The 17,779-nt window shown below is 44.5% G+C and overlaps 1 protein-coding gene across 5 annotated transcripts in view; it reads left to right on the plus strand.

Moving 5' to 3' along the window:
* Positions 1 to 17,779, plus strand: part of NKAIN4 (sodium/potassium transporting ATPase interacting 4) — an 85,656-nt gene that overhangs the window by 41,732 nt on the left and 26,145 nt on the right. For 3 of the 5 annotated variants that reach the window (XM_034787940.1, XM_034787945.1, XM_034787942.1), the window contains exons 2-3: positions 1,158 to 1,295; positions 4,009 to 4,101. In XM_034787940.1, coding sequence (XP_034643831.1) covers positions 1,158 to 1,295; positions 4,009 to 4,101 — 231 coding nt within the window. The remainder of the gene's footprint in view (positions 1 to 1,157; positions 1,296 to 4,008; positions 4,102 to 17,779) is intronic. The other 2 variants (XM_034787943.1, XM_034787944.1) reach the window with 1 other exon arrangement.

Genomic DNA, 17,779 nt, shown 5'->3' on the forward strand with positions numbered 1-17,779 from the left:
CTGCTTCACTGGGGCATGCATAGCTCACGGGGATACAATGAGCATCCCCCCAATACGTTAAGCCATTGCAAAAGTTCCACTGCCCGGTGCCCAGCTGCGTGCAGAGTACCCCCAGGAAAAGATGCACTTCAGATGTGACTACGAGGAGTAGACTAAGAGCATCCACTAAAAGCTAATATAATATATCCGAATAGCTGGGGATGGCAAAGGCCCTTTGGATGCTCAAGGCTACCGCCTGCAAGTGCGGGAGTAAATACTGGATATTATACACTTAATCTTGGGCGTTGCTGGTAAATTTTGGCAACTGGTTTGTGAGTAAAAAATAAATACCAATTGTACTCTGAATGCTGTTAAGCACCTTTGTTTTGCTATAGCTGATCCCACTGTCTAAGGATTTGGTACCAGTCACGGTATTGGACATAGCATGTTTGGGCTGGCGCAAGGGGGGAGGGATAGCTCAGTGGTTTGAGCATTGGCCTGCTAAACCCAGCATTGTGAGTTCAATCCTTGAGAGGGCCATTTAGGGAACTGGGGTAAATATCTGTCTGGGGATTGGTCCTGCTTTAAGGAGGGGGTTGGACTAGATGACCTCCTGAGGTCCCTTCTAACCCTGATATTCTATGTAGAAGAGTGTATGTGCCAGAGGCATGGCATTAAAGGGATGGGGGGAGGCACTAGCCCATTCACCCCCACCTTGCTTGAGCTGTGAACATATCAATGAAAAGGCTTCAGGGGAGGAGGTTGTCTGTTTGTTTTTGTGCAATTGCATGTCTAATTTGCACATATAGCTGCCTACTCTATGTAGCAATTTGATGCACAGATGGCCAGCTATAAGTCTAGCTGGATACATTGACTGCTGTTACGTGCACAGTGCTGGTAAAAACATGTGCCCAAAATGCACATATTTTTGCATTGACTGTTCTGAAAATCTGGAAGTAAGCATTGAAAAGAACTAAATATGTGGGGGGAGGGCAGTGCTTCTGATGGGGAGGGAATTCCTTCCTTCCCCATGCTAGCCCAGTGGATGTACCCAGGTGAACCAATAAATGGAAAACACCAGAGGCAACTGGGGTGATGAAGTGAATCTGACATTGAACATTAAAAGCCTTGCAACAAGCCGTGAATTTGTAATTCATCTTGTGCTCCTTTTCTTCCAGCTTGCTGCATTAGAGAGACAAGTGTTCGATTTCTTGGGCTATCAATGGGCTCCTATTCTAGCCAATTTCCTCCACATCATCATCGTTATCCTTGGCCTCTTCGGTACTATTCAGTATAGGCCACGCTACATAGTGGTGGTAAGTAGCATTCACTTTCTTCTGTGCTACAATTACCCAGCCAAGCCTGTGATCAGGTCTAGTGGGCACTGGGTTAAGGCTGGAACCAATCCATTCATGCACAGATATTCAACCATTAGAGATTTTTATCCACACACAATCATAGAATCGTATGAGTCAAAGGAACCTCGAGAGGTCATCTAGTCCAGTCCCCAGCACTCATGACAGGACTAAGTATTATCTAGCCCATCCCTGACAGGTGTTTGTTTAATCTGTACCTGCCTGTGCTGCTGTAAAGAGCACACCATTTATTCTACTCTTTGCTATATTTACTCAGCACTTTTGGAAGAGATTAAATCATATTTATTATTTGTATTACAGTAGCAGCTACAGGCCACCACTGAGACTGGAGTCGCATCATGTTGAGTGGTATACAGACACATAGTAAGAGAGAGTCTCTTCCACTGAGAATTAACCATCTAAATAGACAAGGCAGACAAAGGGCTGGACAAAGGAAGTGTTATTTTTCTCCATTTTACAGATGGGAAAACTGAGGCACAGAGCGATGAAGTGACTTGTCCAAGCTCACACAGGGAGTCTGCAGCAGAACTGGGTGCTGACCCAGATATAGAGTTGGGTACTGACTGTCTATAACTGGAGATGATCCCAGGTCTCCTGAGTCCCAATCTTGTGTCTTAATCACAAGATCATTGAGGACTTCATAACAAGCCAGAGGTTATGGATCTATTACATGAGTGGATGGGCGAGGCTGTGTGGCCTGCAATGTGCAGGTTTGACTAGATGATCACGATGCTCCCTTCTGGCCTTAAAAGTCTATGAAATCATCCTTTCTTGATAAGTAGATGCTCAAGTCAGATTTCATGGTCAGTGACCACTGGATCTTTTCAGAAGCCTCCTGGAATGGAATGTTCATTTACTGGCTCTGCTCATTGTTGGTTAGAAACCATTTTTGACTGGAACGTGTTTTTTTGAAAACCAACATTCAGAAATATTTTTTAGATACTTAGAATCACATTCTGATGCCAGCAAGCATCTCTCTTTACAGGATCTACTGCCTTGTAATTGACCTAAACTCTATATGATTCATGTTCCCCTTCAGCTCCGCTTTATCACTGTCAGTTATTGGACAGATAAAATCCTCAATGACAGGGACAGGGACATCAGTAATAAACTTCTGCCAGCTGGCAGGTTTTTTGGCAGGAGACAGTTTGCAGTCCCCTCTCTCTGTGGAAGCTGACAAGATGGAGATCAGGTTGTGACTCTCGGGCTGTCTGACAACCTCCTAGCCTCATACTGGGGCCCTCTAGCACAAGCGTAGACTCTTGATGTGCGTGAAGTGTACCTGTTGACGTGGGTGGAAGACAATTAAGTATTGGAATAGAAAATGCCAGGGGAAGTTAATTTAAAGGGGTCTGAATAGTATTTTTCTGAGGAATTTGGGATTTTTCTACAGACATTGTCCTTATTCAGTTTCCCTACGTGGTGACAGCTTTCAGACGTCATTCAAAGTAAACCCAATCAACTAACAAACGTCTCGGAACACGAAAAATGCATTCTGGTCACACTTCATATGAAGAGTTACCAGCTGCATAGAAGGCTTAGCTGAAGGACGTTTCTTGAGTCAGGATAAGTAGGAATCCAGCAGGGCAGGGCTTTCCAGCCACAGGTCGGTAAGACAGATAGCGTGGGTTCATTGAGTTCGCCTCAGTTTCTACATCACACACCTGAGACCAGCTGTTCCTCTTCCCCTGGGATGCTAGGTTCTGCTGCACCATTTCCTCCAAGACTCTAATTGCTGATCTGGTGCCCAAGGGAAGGGACCCACAGGCTGCTGGCTGGTTGGCTGGCAGAGTTTGTTTCTTTCATTTATGTATTTCTAAGCATGTTTATGGAGATGAGTGACATAACAACTGCACCCTTCAGAGGAGCAGGCCACAGGAATTAGAAATGGGGCCCATTTTGCACTTGCCCTTTGTTCTAAAAAATGCCAAGGTTATTTGTCTGGTGGTGTTTTGAAATTGAGAAGTCACCTGGAGCTCAGTTGGAGCCCCGAGGAGCCTCCCATTCCTCCTAACTTTTGGCCTTACTCTGCCCTGCGAGCCCCTGAACAGCAGCCACTATCTTCGAATTGAGGACAGATGAATGTGACTCCCTCCAAAGTCTGTCATCTCCCCTTGGCAGGCTGCTGTAAGAGCAGCATGAGGCACCTTAGCCCCTCCTGCCACTCACGATGTGAGTTCTGAACACCCTTGCCCTGCGAGGGGAACCAGAGCCAGCCAGGGCCTGATGTTAAAATGTTATTGAGTCTGACAAACCTAGCTTAGCCAGCTGAAAACTCAGGGCCAGATCCTCAGCTGGGGTTTATCAGCACAGCTCTACTGACACCAATGAAATACATAGAGTGATCCCAGCGGAGGGAACTTTCACCGGGGAATGGGGGGGGGATGTTGCATTAACAGGCCATGCTGCAGAGTAGGACAGATGCAGCCTACTGCCCATGAACCCTGCTTTTGGGAACCAGATCAGAGCTCCATAACCACCTGAGAGCTATAGCTTCATTGAAATGTAGTCAAATGCCAGAAGAGCAGAAAGCGACTGTGAGACTGATTTGGGACATTTGACTGTCTCCAGCTGTATCACATGCAAAGCATGCCAGCTTCCCAGGGCACCCCGATGTTCATTAATTCTCTCCCCCCTGCCCTTTCCTTTCTAGTATGCCATCTGGACTGCCATTTGGGTCACCTGGAACATCTTCATCATCTGCTTTTACTTGGAGGTGGGAGGACTTTCAAAGGTGAGTAGGAAGGTGAGCCTGGCTGACTGGAGAACAGGAAATGGAAGGGAACCTGCTGGGGAACAATGTGTGGGGGGAGGGGACTTGCCAGGAGAAAATGCTGCCTGCCGTCTTGATGATTAAAATTAAAGAGGAAAAAGGGGAAGAGTGCTGCCTTCTTGCATCGATTAATGCAGTCCGATGCTTAGAGGCTCTCTGGGGGAGAGAAACATGTTGCAAGAATTTTGTAAAAAGGTACATAATAAATAATAATAAAAACAAGGGCGAATTTCTTGGCGTCCCCTAGCAGAAGTGTCAATGGTGGCTTGATTTTCCCCCCATCAGTCCCTGGACACAATGGAATCAAATAATATTTCAAACTGAAAGTGGGAAAGAGCTCTTGTGGCAAGATGCGGGGGGGGGGAGACCATGGCATGAGAGGGGGTTAATTCCTAGCCAGAGTTCAAAGGCAACTCTGGGAGACTGAGCTAATTAGCTTGCAGCCCAGCCTATTGAGGGTTAATAACACTTTAGAAGGAGGGTGCATTGCTCTGAGGGGAGAGAAAGAAGGGTTTGTGCTGATCAGACTGCAAAGCAGGGAGTTCTGGGGAATCATTATCACTGCCTTGTACCGTTTGCATTTTTGAGTTTGCTCTAGGGAAGGAATGCATTTAGGGACTTTAGCCCAGTTGGTGTTGAGCTGGGTTAAACCAGACTTCTTGCAATAACTCACTCAAGGGGTTTTCTCTCTTTTTATTCTACCCTTAGCCCTGCTAATGGCCCTCAGACAGTTTAGGAACAGGGACACCATGTTTCCAATTACACCTCTCTGGAGAGTTCAGTAAAACACCTTCTCTGTGTCCTATATGAAGAGTAAAGCTGAAGGAAGCCAGGTAGATGCATTGTGGCATCTCCATAAATGTGGCAACATAGGTGACTGCTTATCATAGGCTAGGCACTTCCCTGACTCAGGTTCTCCATCTACAAATAGAGCTAGTAATATGTGCCTACTGCAGGGATGTTGTGGGGATTAAATTAGTGAATATTTGCAAAGTTCTTTGAAGATGAAAGGTGCTAAATATTATTGTCTGCTGCATGAGGACGGAGTCAGAAATACTAGCAATTGGAGCCAATTCCTAACCTAAGCCCAGGCTGTAAGCTGTGAATTGCTAATGAATATTGCTGTAGTTTAATTAGCTCAAAGTGGTTAGAGGAGCTTGGTTCACTTTAGAACACTTTACATTTGACCTGAATTCTCAGGTCATATGTCTAAATTACAGACATTAACTGGAACTGCTCTATGTTTTATCGGGTTTATGTTAACTCAGTGAGTGGTCACAAAAAGCCTGGTGCAGATAGGAGAAACTTTAATTTCCTAATTCCCCAACTAATCTCTGTTTTCTGAAGTAGCCACAGAAACTCATTGAAAGAGAGCTCTCGCCTGGACCAGTGATTATCATTGGTCCAAAGTGTAACTTCAACACTGGCTGCAATCAATTAGATAAAAGAACCTAGTTTTGGTTAGTAACAGTCTGAAAGCACCTTTCTGGAAACAGTAAAACTCAGATCAAACTGTCCCTTTGATGGTTCACTGACTGACACTCCTGTTTTCTAGCAGCCCATCTCTGATGTATGTTTGCTACCCTTGACCTGTTTTACATTATCTGAGTTTTACGGCTTGGAAAAAGACTATGCAATTCAAACAGGATAATACAAATGCCATTCTGCCACCTACCAGTGAGCTTTAACCCACTACCTTTGTGTCATGGGACTCTTTAGCAAAGCTCACAATTTTATATGATTATGTTTCTACTGCTGCCAATCTTTATTTAGTCAATGGAACTACTCAGATGAGTGGGAGACTGTGTGAATAAGAGTTTATAGATTTGAGCTGCACTGTATAACACTTCTAGTTTGTCTCCTAGTGGATTCTTCCTTGGAGCTGTAACAGAGTTGACACCATTGAGGGGGTGGCAACTGGCAAAAATAAATAATGTTGCTGGTTTCATGAAAGAGCACAATAATTTAGAGCTGAGCTTTGATTTTTCACATATTGTTTTTGTTTGAAAAAATGCCATTTTGCTCTTTTTTTTTTTAAATTATGAGAAACTCCTTGTATCCTAAGAATGGCAAACTATGTCTATAAACAAACAAACGAGAGATCTTGTCAGCAGGATGCTTGTGGAAATGAATTCCGGGATTTAAGGTAGAATTTTGGGTGTGCTTCGTGGTTTAAAGGAGGAAACTTTAAAGATGCATTGTCCCAGAATCTCTTTCTCTCCAAAGACCTCACTAAATGGGGACTCTACTATTCTGTGTGAACAAGATGGATAAGTGCACCTAGCAGTTGTCTACGCACACATTTTGCACTGGTTTAGGGTATGTCTACACTGGACCTGGAGGTGTAATTTCCAGCTCACGTAGACATACCCACACTAGCTCTGATTGGGCTAGCACACTAAAAATAGACATGTAGCTGCAGCAGTGCAAGGGTCTAGCCACTCAAGTACATACCTTGGGTCTCAAATGGGATTGTTGTTGGGGTAGCTAGCCCCTCCCACAGCTTGTGCTGCCATAGCTACACTTCTGTTTTTAGCACTCTAGTTTGATCAGAGCTGGTACACGTATGTCTGCTCAAGCTGGAAATTACATCTTGCAGTTCCATTGTAGACAAACCCAAAGTTTAAACTGGTGCAAACCCCTGTGTGGACTCCCTTATTTCAGTATAGCTGAAACCTGTTCCAAAGGGCTTAACTGCACAGAAAAACGTTAATGATATTTGAATATGAAACTATTTAGTTGAACTAGTGCAAATCCCTGTGTGGATGCTATTCTATCTCTTTGAGTTGTTAGGGTTTTTTTGTTTTGTTTTGCTTTTAAGCTTATTGTGAATTGATTGTGAACAGATCTAAGTTAAACCCAAAGAAACCACTCTAAAACTGAAATCAGCATGTCCATACAGGACTTTACACTGATCTAATTAAACTGATACATGTTTCTATGTAGACAAGGTAAATCGACCTACGTTAAACTGAAACAAACCTAGTTTAAACTGAAATCAAAATGTCCACAAAGCCTTTTTGCATCAGTTTGACTAAGTCGGCTCAAAGTCACATCTAAATTGATGCAACTCTGCATGTGGACAGGTTTCTATCCTGGTCTATGTGAGAACCACCATGTCCTCCTGCACCTCCAGAGGCCTGACCCAAAGCTCACTGAAGTCTGTGGAAAAACTCCTATTGACTTAAATGGGCTTCAGCTCAGTCCCCATAAGAACTGTATTCAGGACAGTACCCAGCCCCGTGAGCTCACTGGATGAACCACCTCTGGAAGATGGCAAGAGCGTTGCAGTATCAGCCATTTGCTGAGGAGCATTGTATGGTGATGCCACAGTGGGGCAGGTATCCCTGCATGTGTGTACCTGAGGGGGATTCCTGTCCCTAGGTCTGTCTGTTGTATTGACTGTTCACCCATCTTTCCATGTGCACCCCTATAAGATAGATGGGGCAGGGTGAGGAAGCCATGTAGCATTTCTGACCACCCCAGTGCTTCTCCTTTTCATTTCTGGCAATGATGTAGTGTCAGATGCCTGGCCGATATAGCTGTGTCAGCAGCTGGTTAATTTATAATGACAAAATGCAGCAAGGGCAGTGAGCTAGAAAGAATGGAGTTTGTTAAAATGGCAGCTGGTAATGACAGCCCTGTCCAGTTCAGACAGGTGAAGACTCCGGTGGGGAGACCAGGGGGAAAAGAACCCTGATTGTTTCTGCTTTAACAAGTGTAATATATGCCTGGTGAGGTGAAAATATGAGCAACGAGGAAACGGCTACATGTCATTGCTGTATATTCTTTATGTGGTCTGGTGAATAGCTCTGATTTCGGGAAGGTGCAGGGAGAGAGGATGGTGATTGAAAGGGTCAGGGAAACAGAGAAGAGAAATTACACAGCTGTTGTGCATTATTTGTAGAACACCAATAGGTTTTTAGGCGCAGGCTTGTTTCTTGTGAATTATGGGGGAAGGTCGTCTTCCTCTCAGGCTACATCTACACTATGAGCTAGGGGGTGTGATTCTCTTGCACAGACACACTTGTACTCGCTCTCATCTGAGCTTGTGCACTAAAAATAGAAGTGTAGCCTTGCTAGTACAAGCAGTAGAAGGGATGGCACAGGCTAGCCACCCTGAGTATGTACCCAGGGGGTTCAGTCATGTTTGTTCTCAGTGCACCTAGCCCATGCCACTGCTGCCTATGCTACCACTGCATGCTACTATTTTTACTGTGCTAGCTCAAATGAGAGCTAGTGTGAGTATGTCTGTGGGAGCTGAAAATCACACCCCTAACTTGCCAAGTAGACGAAACCACAGTCTCTGGTAAGTGTTTTGACACCTAGATCTGGGTGTCTAGGTGTCTCCTCAACTCAAAGCAAGACTCTATCTCTTCTTCTCATTTTGTCTTTTACTCCCCTTCCGTAGAGTAGCCACTACATCCTGGTGTTGACCAAGAAAATGCTAAAATATCATCAGAACAGCCAGCCTCGCAATGTCTCCAGTTCAATTTTGCCAGCCACCCGAAAAAATGAGAAGCATCTGAAATGTCAGGTGTTAGCCCAAATGCAACCTCCAAGCTTTTTGAGGCTCTCTCTTTGATACTTTATGTACAAATGTTCAAAACATTAAAGAGAGAAAAGAGTGGTGGCTATAAATTGTAGCCAAAGTGCTGCTAATATTCCTGAGAAATTTAGGCCCAGATTTCCAAAACTATAGGCATAATTGTTGGTAATTATCCATGCATATTTTTACCTAATGTGCATGTGCAGTTGCAATAAACATGCATTTAACAAGTCATTTGGGCATGTGATTAGTGAATGGGTGCATGATGGCAGTAATCGTGTGTGCAAAAGCATACAGGCAGTTCCAAATATCTAGACCCAGATGTTGCATCTGGAGTTAAACTGAACCCTCTTCGTTTCCCTTTTTCCTAGACTCATCTGACACCATATCAAGCTGAGTTATTTTTGTCCAAAAGGAAAATTCTCTCATCTCCTGAGTACTTTACATTGGTTCCTTATTCCTTGAACAAGAAAATCAGTCTGACAATTGTGATGATTTTTTTACACCTTGTCATTTTTCATATTTCGATATCTTTCCTTCATAGAATAAAAGGAATGAAATATTGTCTGCCAGAACTTCATTAGGTGGACAGCAGACACATGGATTGGCAGACAAAGGTCTAATAAAACATTTCCTGCTCCCTTGCAATGATCTTTTGAAAGGTTTTTGTAAAGCAGGTCTAGCTGTGCCAGTTTTTTTATGACCATGATTTGGTCAGACAAGAAACATGGAAGACCTGGAACTGAAATGTTGCTTTTCATCTTCAGCAATGTGACGCTGATGTGCTTCCTAGCAGGTTTGGTGCAGACCCCTGACTGTCTCTGTTCACTGTTCGGAGCACGCTCGCAGTATCATGGTGACATACTGCTTCTCTGAGCGCTTTGTACAGCTGCTCTATATCACTGCAATTGGTGCAACTCCTGCGAGTCCACTTCCAGACTGCTGCTTCTCTTCCTCCTGCCTTTTCACATTCTCCCTCTTCTTTCTGTCTATGCATCCATCTAGCTAGCGATTTATAATACTTGCATCACCGTGGTATCTTGGATACAGATCCAAATATCACAATAAACTTCTCTAGATCCACTTGCGAAGCATGAAGACACAGCCCATTTACCCAAACGCACTTTTTAGGTTAGTGGGAAATGCCAATCTAAATTAATAATTAAAATCAGGCTGCTAAAATGTACATGTCTCTGTCTATTCAGCTGCCACATTGATTATTCATCATATGCTCAGGACACTGAAACATTTTTGAGAGACAGTTTGTGTCTGGGCGTCACCTTTAAACCTGCCTCTGTTCATTCTTTTCATCTGGAAACTGTTCATCATGGAATGGTGATTTTTAAATTTTCCCACCCAGGCCTGATGCTCGGCCTTAACTCTCTACCAACACTGTTCTGATCACTTATAGGAGCATAATTTTTGTTAGCCATCATGGGAGTTATTTGCATTCAAGAAGAAAATAGGTAGAGCTTCTCTGGGATAGCTCTGGTACCTGAGCAAATGTTATCAGATGGAGGTGAGAGGAAACGCACTGTTGATAATAATTACTCCCCCACTCCTCTTCCTGAATTCAGAGAATAGAAATCCATTACTTGGCCTTTAAGTACTACAGCATTGTGAACAGACAATGTGAGTCTAAGCAATGATAAAAGTAATTCCCTTGCTGCCTCAGTGAAATGCAGGCACTTAGCATGCACTGCTAGGAGATAAGAATTATTGTTTCCCTTTTTGATAATAAATTTTTCCAACTTAAAAGAGGCAAAATTATTCTGCCATCAAGCTCTGAGGGCTTGCGTGGCTGGGCTGAACTTGTTTTGAGAGCCATTACTGCTGCCTTGCCTGAAAATGAATGAAAGGGGGAGCGGGCTTCAGAAGGCAGGTGGTGAACGAAGAAACACAGCCGTCTCTGATGATCTTTAAGCCTCATAGCACCAGCCTTTCTTAAGCTGATTCTGTGGGTGCTAGGGGTGGGGAATTGCCTCTAATATAAAGGTGTAGGAGATGTAACAGGGAAAAACTCTCATCCTGTACTAGATTTTAGGGTTTTTTCCTCCCCACAGCACCACCACAGTGCTGGAGAATTGCAAATAGGCATCCACAAGATCCGGCGACAGTTTAAATTGAAATGTGAGCTTGGCTGGCCTTCAGCGTGCTCTTGAGAGGGAGCTTGTTTCACCGCTTCTCTCATATTTCTTTTCAGATTGAAGGCTAAGGAGGTAGCAGTAACCCTTTAAATAGCCACCTGTCAAGAAATGGAGGGAGTGTAGAGATATACCGATCTCTGTTCCTCACTGAAATAACTGGGAACTGATAAGTATTTCCCAATGCATCTCACACTTCTAGTTACCTTTTCTTGTGCATTTTAAGGAACATTGCAAATGCTTCACGGAATATGTTTGTCTCTGTTTCTGAAATCATTTCCTGATCCCTGTTCTTTTGCCCTGTTTTTAATGAGCTGCTTCTGTGATTTTTCATATAACACTAATTAACTGCCCCTTTGTTTTTTTTTAGCGTTGCAATAAGGAAAACAAAATGTTAGCAGACTGCAGTAGGAGTCCAGAGGTACTTCCCCTGGCCTCCCAACTAAAGCTTAGCAAACAGAGGTCAATCAAAGGTTTGCCTTGAATGCCCTTTTACGATGCTTGGTCACAGCAAGTGTCCCCCAAAGAGTGACTGCCAGGGGCACTAGTAAAAAATGGCATTGATCTCAGTGCGCTGAGAAAGCAACACCTCCATTCCTGTCCCTTACCCCAAAACACTGTTGCCAAAATGCCTCATCACCTTTTCAGAATGATGTGTGCAAAAAGTCACTCGCATCTGCTTACACAAGGCCACTCTCAAGCCCAGTATGTGCAAGCATAATGGTCGGTTAGACTGATCATTTGTGTGTGTGTGTGTGTGACTGCCTGCTCCACTTGAATGTGCAAATGTGCCCACGTTTTTCCAAGCAACTCTTAAAAACTGGGGGGGGAGGGGTGTCTCTCTAGGAACCGCTCAACTTTGGCACTGTCGTTTCTGCTTTCTGCTAGCATCAACTCTGCTTGTGCATGCAGCTGAGGCTATGTGTGTGCCATAGCACTGAGCACTTTGACTTTGTAATTAGCATTCTTCTACCTGCCTAATTCCTTGCCATATCTGACATCTGTTCTGCAGCTTAGCGAGGCTCAGCTCAAAATGAGGCGTGCCGATGTCTGGTGACTAAAAGTCCATCTTCTGCAGCAGAGGGAAGCAAGCGCTGACTCTGTGAGGATTTCCAAAGGGAAGGAAAGCTGCCCCATTGTTTTTCCTCTTGCCCGCTCTCTGTAGAGGCAGTCTACCCTCCGTGGAATCCGGGGACGGAGCTGGAAGGGGCTCTTCACATCAGTCAGGCAAAAGGCTGATGGAGACCCCTGCAAGGAGCAGGTGCCAGCTGGGGGCAGACTCAGCTGGGGAATGGGGCGAGAGTGATGCCCTGGAGACAAGACCCTGTGGGGCAGTGAGGCTGTTTGAATCGCTTTGTATCTGTGGTAATAAAGGGAAGACCTGAGCAGAGCTGGAGCTGAGTCCTTGTCTGGAGCGTGGTTTTGCCTTTTCCAGCTGGTGGAGCTGCCCACTGGTTCATGGGGTCGGGGAAGAGAGGGTTGAGGGGAAGTACAGCAGCGGCTTGGGCGGGCTGGCTGGCTGGCTCTCACTGAAGGGGGAACTTGTACGGGGCATAATCATGTGTCCCGGGGACTGCATAAAATAGGAGGCAAGTGCAGGGGAGCAGCAAACTTGAGGAAAAACTGCATGACTCTAAGGAGGGGGAGAACGTATGTGTACAATCTGTGAGGGAGCAACACTCGGGTTGGAGAGAGCAGGCCAGTGACTTTCCCGCTAAAGTCCGGCAGCTTCCAGAGGCTGCAGGGGAGGGAAATTGGTCACTAGAAGCTTCTCCCCAGGTGTCCCTCAGCACAGAACCTGTGGCACCCAGCACCTTACATTAGCTTTGTTACCCCATAGCTGGCAATCTGATTATTCCCCCCCTCTTCCAAAATGCAGAGGATTCTGGGTAAGCTCTACACTGTTAATGGAATTTTCTCTGTTGTCTTTCCTTTAATGTTGGGGCTGCTTCGGCATGGGTAGCACACCACAGCTTCGCACCCTCCTCCGTCCCCTGCAAAGCACATCCCATCTTTTGCTGTGCTCACGTCAGGAATTTGGCAGCTGGCTTTTTCTAACTTCATTGTTCATGTCTCCCAAGATGTGCTTCCCAGAACACTTCATAACTGCTCCAAAACTTGTTACTGAGTGCTAGCTTGTCGTGGGCTTGCAGGCTAGTCTACATAGGATTCACACTGGGGTGGTTGGCTTCCTGGGACTTTGGAAGTAGGAATTACTGCTATACATGAGCTTCAGCTTAGGAAAATTAAAGTCTATGTCAGGTAGCCTCTCAAAATCTGTCTTGGTTAAGAATTAGCTGAGTTCAGATCAGCTCCACTTGCAAGCCCAGTTTGCTACTTGGGATGTGCCTGGATCCAGACTCTGATTTTTGCTATTTCCCCCACCCCATCCCCTGTCTCGGTCCAGGAACAATGGCCAGTCCAGTATCTTAAATGAGAGCAGCCAGCACCAGATGCGTTAGAGGAAAGTACAAGAAGCCCTGTAGTTATTGTTGGACTTGCATTGTAAATTCTGTGTTTATTCCTATAGTGAAGAGGTCTTTAGATTCTAGGACAGGCGCATATAAATCCTTCCACCCCTCTCCTATCTGCTGCTAGAGCCAAACGGTATTGTTGAGTCTACATCAAAGTGACATGCAAGGTCTGTTGGGGTCCCAGTGGCACTGGGCACTTAGCACTTCCCCACTAAGTATGGCTACTATTATCTTTTCATCCCCTGCTCTCCCCACAATGCTAAATTTGTCTTTCATCAGTTGCAGGGAAATTTAAGCTAGAAGTCCCAAAGCAATATCCCAGGGGTTGCAGCTGTGATTCCAAGTTACTCAGGTATCATTTTTCCCAAAGGAAGGGGGATTTGTTATTGTTGGAAGTGCTACCTCCTCATTGCCTGTCAAATCCTTGGACTACCCATGCGGTGTTTCACCATGTGACACCCAGCACTGCATGCTTTAGTGCACTGAACCAACAAAGCTGTGGGAAGCAAAGTGAAAGGTAGCTTGTGAAGCAGAGATGATGTGGAGTTCTTGGGCGAGTGTTAATTACGAAGCTATCGATCACAGTGGAGGTCAGTTCGTCAGAGTAATTTGACCCAAGAGGTTGATAGTAGGTCAGTTTGTCAGAGTAATTTGACCCAAGAGGTTGATAGTGACTAAGGTCAATAGAAGAACCAGAAATGCAATAAATCTGAATACTGAGATGGAGATGGGAGGGGAATTTATTAGATACATTTACAGTTAGAGGCAAAGAGGAAATTAAAGTGTTAGTTCAACAATGTTTTTCATTATTACTCCAGCTGTAGATCCTAATTCTAATCTTGTCAGGTGGATATGTTCAGACATGATTCTGTGAGTAGACTCAGTGCTCCATATTTATTCTCCTTCTGTGGCTTCTATGGCAAATGACCTCTTGGCGTAAACCATTGTCAGGAACTTTTCCCTTGAACCAACCTTGGAAATAGTTTAATTGTTAGTGTGGATGATCTATTTTTTTCACACACAAAGAACAAAAGAATGGCCATGCTGGGTCAGACCAAAGATCCATCTAGCCCAGTATCCTGTCTTCTGACAGTAGCCAATGCCAGGTGCCCCAGAGGGAATGAACAGAACAGGTAATCACCAAGTGACCAATCCTCTGTCGCCCATTCCCAGCTTCTGGCAAATAGAGGCTAGCGACACTATCCTTGCCCATCCTGGCTAATAGCCTTTGATGGACCTATCCTCCATGAACTTATCTAGTTCTTTTTTGAACTCTGTTGTAGTCTTGATCTTCACAAAATCCTCTGGTAAGGAGTTCCACAGGTGGACTGTGCATTGTATGAAAAAATACTTGCTTTTGTCTGTTTTAAACCTGCTGCTTATTAATTTCATTTGGTGATCCCTAGTTCTTGTGTTGTATAAGGAGCAAATAACACTTCCTTATTTATTTTCTCCACACCAGCCATGATTTTATAGACCTCAATCATATTCCCCCTTAGTCATCTCTTTTCCAAGCAGAAAAGTCCCAGTTTTATTAATCTCTCCTCATACGGAAGCTGTTCCATACCCCTAATCACTTTTGTTGCCCTCTTCTGAAACTTTTCCAATTCTAGTATATCTTTTTTGAGATGGGGAAAGCACATCTGCACGCAGTATTCAAGATGTGGGCGTACCATGGATTTATATGGGGGCAATATGATATTTTCTGTCTTATTATCTATTCCTTTCTTAATGATTCCCAACATTCTGTTTGCTTTTTTGATCTCCGCTGCACATTGAGTGGATATTTTCAGAGAAATATCCACACTGACTTCAAGATCTCTTTCTTGAGTGGTAACAGCTAATTTAGACCCCATCATTTATGTGCATTTATATGCATAATTGGGATTATGTATTCCAATGTGCATTACTTTGCATTTATCAACATTGAATTTCATCTGCCATTTTGTTGCCCAGTCACACAGTTTTGAGAGATCCTTTTTTAGCTCTTCGCTTTCTGCCTGGGATTTAACTATCTTGAGTAGTTTTGTATCATTTGCAAATTTTGCCACCTCACTGTTTACCCCTTTCCCCAGATTATATATGAATATGTTGAATAGGACTGGGCCCAGTACAGACCTCTGAGGGACACCACTATTTACCTCTTTCCACTCTGAAAACTGACAATTTATTCCTATCCTTTGTTTCCTATCTTTTAACCACTTACCAATCCATGGGAGGACCTTCCCTCTTATCCCATGAAAGCTTATTTTGCTTAAGAGCCTTTGGTGAGGGACCTTGTCAAAGGCTTTCTGAAAATCTAAGTACACTGTATCCACTGTTCCCCCTTGTCCATATGCTTCTTGACCCCCTCAAAGAATTCTAGTAGATTGGTGAGGCATTTCCCTTTACAAAAACCATGTTGACTCTTCCCCCCAACAAATTATGTTTCACTATGTGTCTGACAATTTTGTTCTTTACTATAATTTCAACCAGTTGTCCCAGTACTGAAGTCAGACTTACCAGCCTGTAATTGCCGGGATCAACTCCGGAGGCCTTTTTAAAAATTGGCATCACATTGGCTATCCTCCAGTCTTTTGGTACAGAAGCTGATTCAAATGATAGGTTACAAACTACAGTTAGTAGTTCTGCAATTTCACATTTGAGTTCCTTCAGAACTCTTGGGTGAATACCATCTGGTCCTGGTTACTTATTACTGTTTAGTTTATCAATTTGTTCCAAAACCTCCTCTGATGACACCTCAATCTGGGACAGTTCCTCAGATTTGTCACCTAAAAAGAATGGCTCAGGTTTGGGAATCTCCCTCACATCCGAAGCGTGAAGACTGATGCAAAGAATTCATTTAGTGCAGTGGTTCTCAAACTGGGGCCGCCGCTTGTAGGGAAAGCCCCTGGCAGGCCGGGCCAGTTTGTTTACCTGCCGGGTCCGCAGGTTTGGCCGATCGCGGCTCCCACTGGCCACGGTTCACTGCTCCAGGCCAAAGGGGGCTGCGGGAAGCGACGCGGGACAAGGGATTTGCTGGCCGCCGCTTCCCGCAGCCCCCATTGGCCTGGAGCGCCAGGGGCTTTCCCTACACAAGTGGTGGCCCCAGTTTGAGAAACACTGATTTAGTTTCTCCGCAATGGCCTTATCATCCTTAAGTGCTCCTTTAGCATCTCGATCGTCCAGTGGCCCCACTGATTGTTTCGCAGGCTTCCTGCTTCTGATGTACTTTAGAACAGTTTTTGCTATTACTTTTTGAGTCTTTTGCTAGCTGTCCTTCAAATTTTTTTGGCCTTCCTAATTATATTTTTAGACTTCATTTACCAGAGTTTATGTTCCTTTCTATTTTCCTCACTAGGATATAACTTCCACATTTTAAAGGATGCCTTTCTGTCTCTCACTGCTTCTTTTACTTTGTTTAGCCATGGTGGAACCTTTTTTGTTCTCTTCTTATTATTTTTTTAATTTGGGGTATGCATTTAAGTTGAGCCTCTATTATGGTGTCTTTAAAAAGTTTCCATGCTGCTTGTAGGGATTTCTCTTTTGGTGCTGTACCTTTTAATTTCTGTTTCACTAACCTCCTCATTTTTGTGTAGTCCCCCTTTCTTAAATTAAATGCTAGTGTTGAGCCGCTGTGGTGTTTTCCTCACCACAGGGATGTTAAATTTAATTTTATTATGGTCACTATTACCAAGCGGTCCAGGTATATTCACCTCTTGGACCAGATCCTGTGCTCCACTTAGGACTAAATCAAGAATTGCCTCTCCTCTTGTGGGTCCCAGGACTAGCTGCTCCAAGAAGCAGTCATTTAAGGTGTCAGGAAACTTTATCTCTGCATCCCATCCTGAGGTGACATGTACCCAGTCAATATGGGGATGGTTGAAATCCCCCATTATTATTGAGGGGTTTTTTTTTTTATTTTTATAGCCTCCTTAATCTCCCTGAGCAACCATTTACCTCCAACATATCGTAGTTTAAAGGAAAGCAGCAAGAAAGAACAAACATGGAATCTGTCTCCATAAGACAGTGTGTCCTTGTGTGTCCATGACAAACTGTAGCAGCTCTGGGAACAAAATGGCTGCTGTCTCTGACTACTGTCATAGTTCTTAGCAAAGTAAAGATGTTGTAAAGGAGCGGCGCCAGGGTTTTTGGTGCCCTAGGCGGGTCCTTCCGCACTCCCTGTTATCGTCAGCAATTCTACGGTGGGGGGGTCCTTCCACGCTCCCGGTCTTCGGGGCACTTCGGCGGCGGGTCCCAGAGCGAGTGAAGGACCCGCCGCAGAATTGCCACTGAAGACCTGGAGCGTGGAAGGACCCCCGGCCCCCGAATTTCCCCCCCCCCCCCCAAATCCTGGTGCCCTAGGCAACCGCCTAGGTCACCTAAATGGAAGTGCCGGCCCTGTGTATGCAGTAGACAAAGTCATCATAATTTGGTATTCATGTAAACCACTGCAGACAAGATGAACCATTTCCAGCATCATTCCAGAAAGTGTTCTTGGGACT

The sequence above is a fragment of the Trachemys scripta genome, chromosome 12, assembly GCF_013100865.1.
Source record: "Trachemys scripta elegans isolate TJP31775 chromosome 12, CAS_Tse_1.0, whole genome shotgun sequence".
In the NCBI taxonomy this organism is placed as follows: Eukaryota; Metazoa; Chordata; order Testudines; family Emydidae; genus Trachemys; species Trachemys scripta.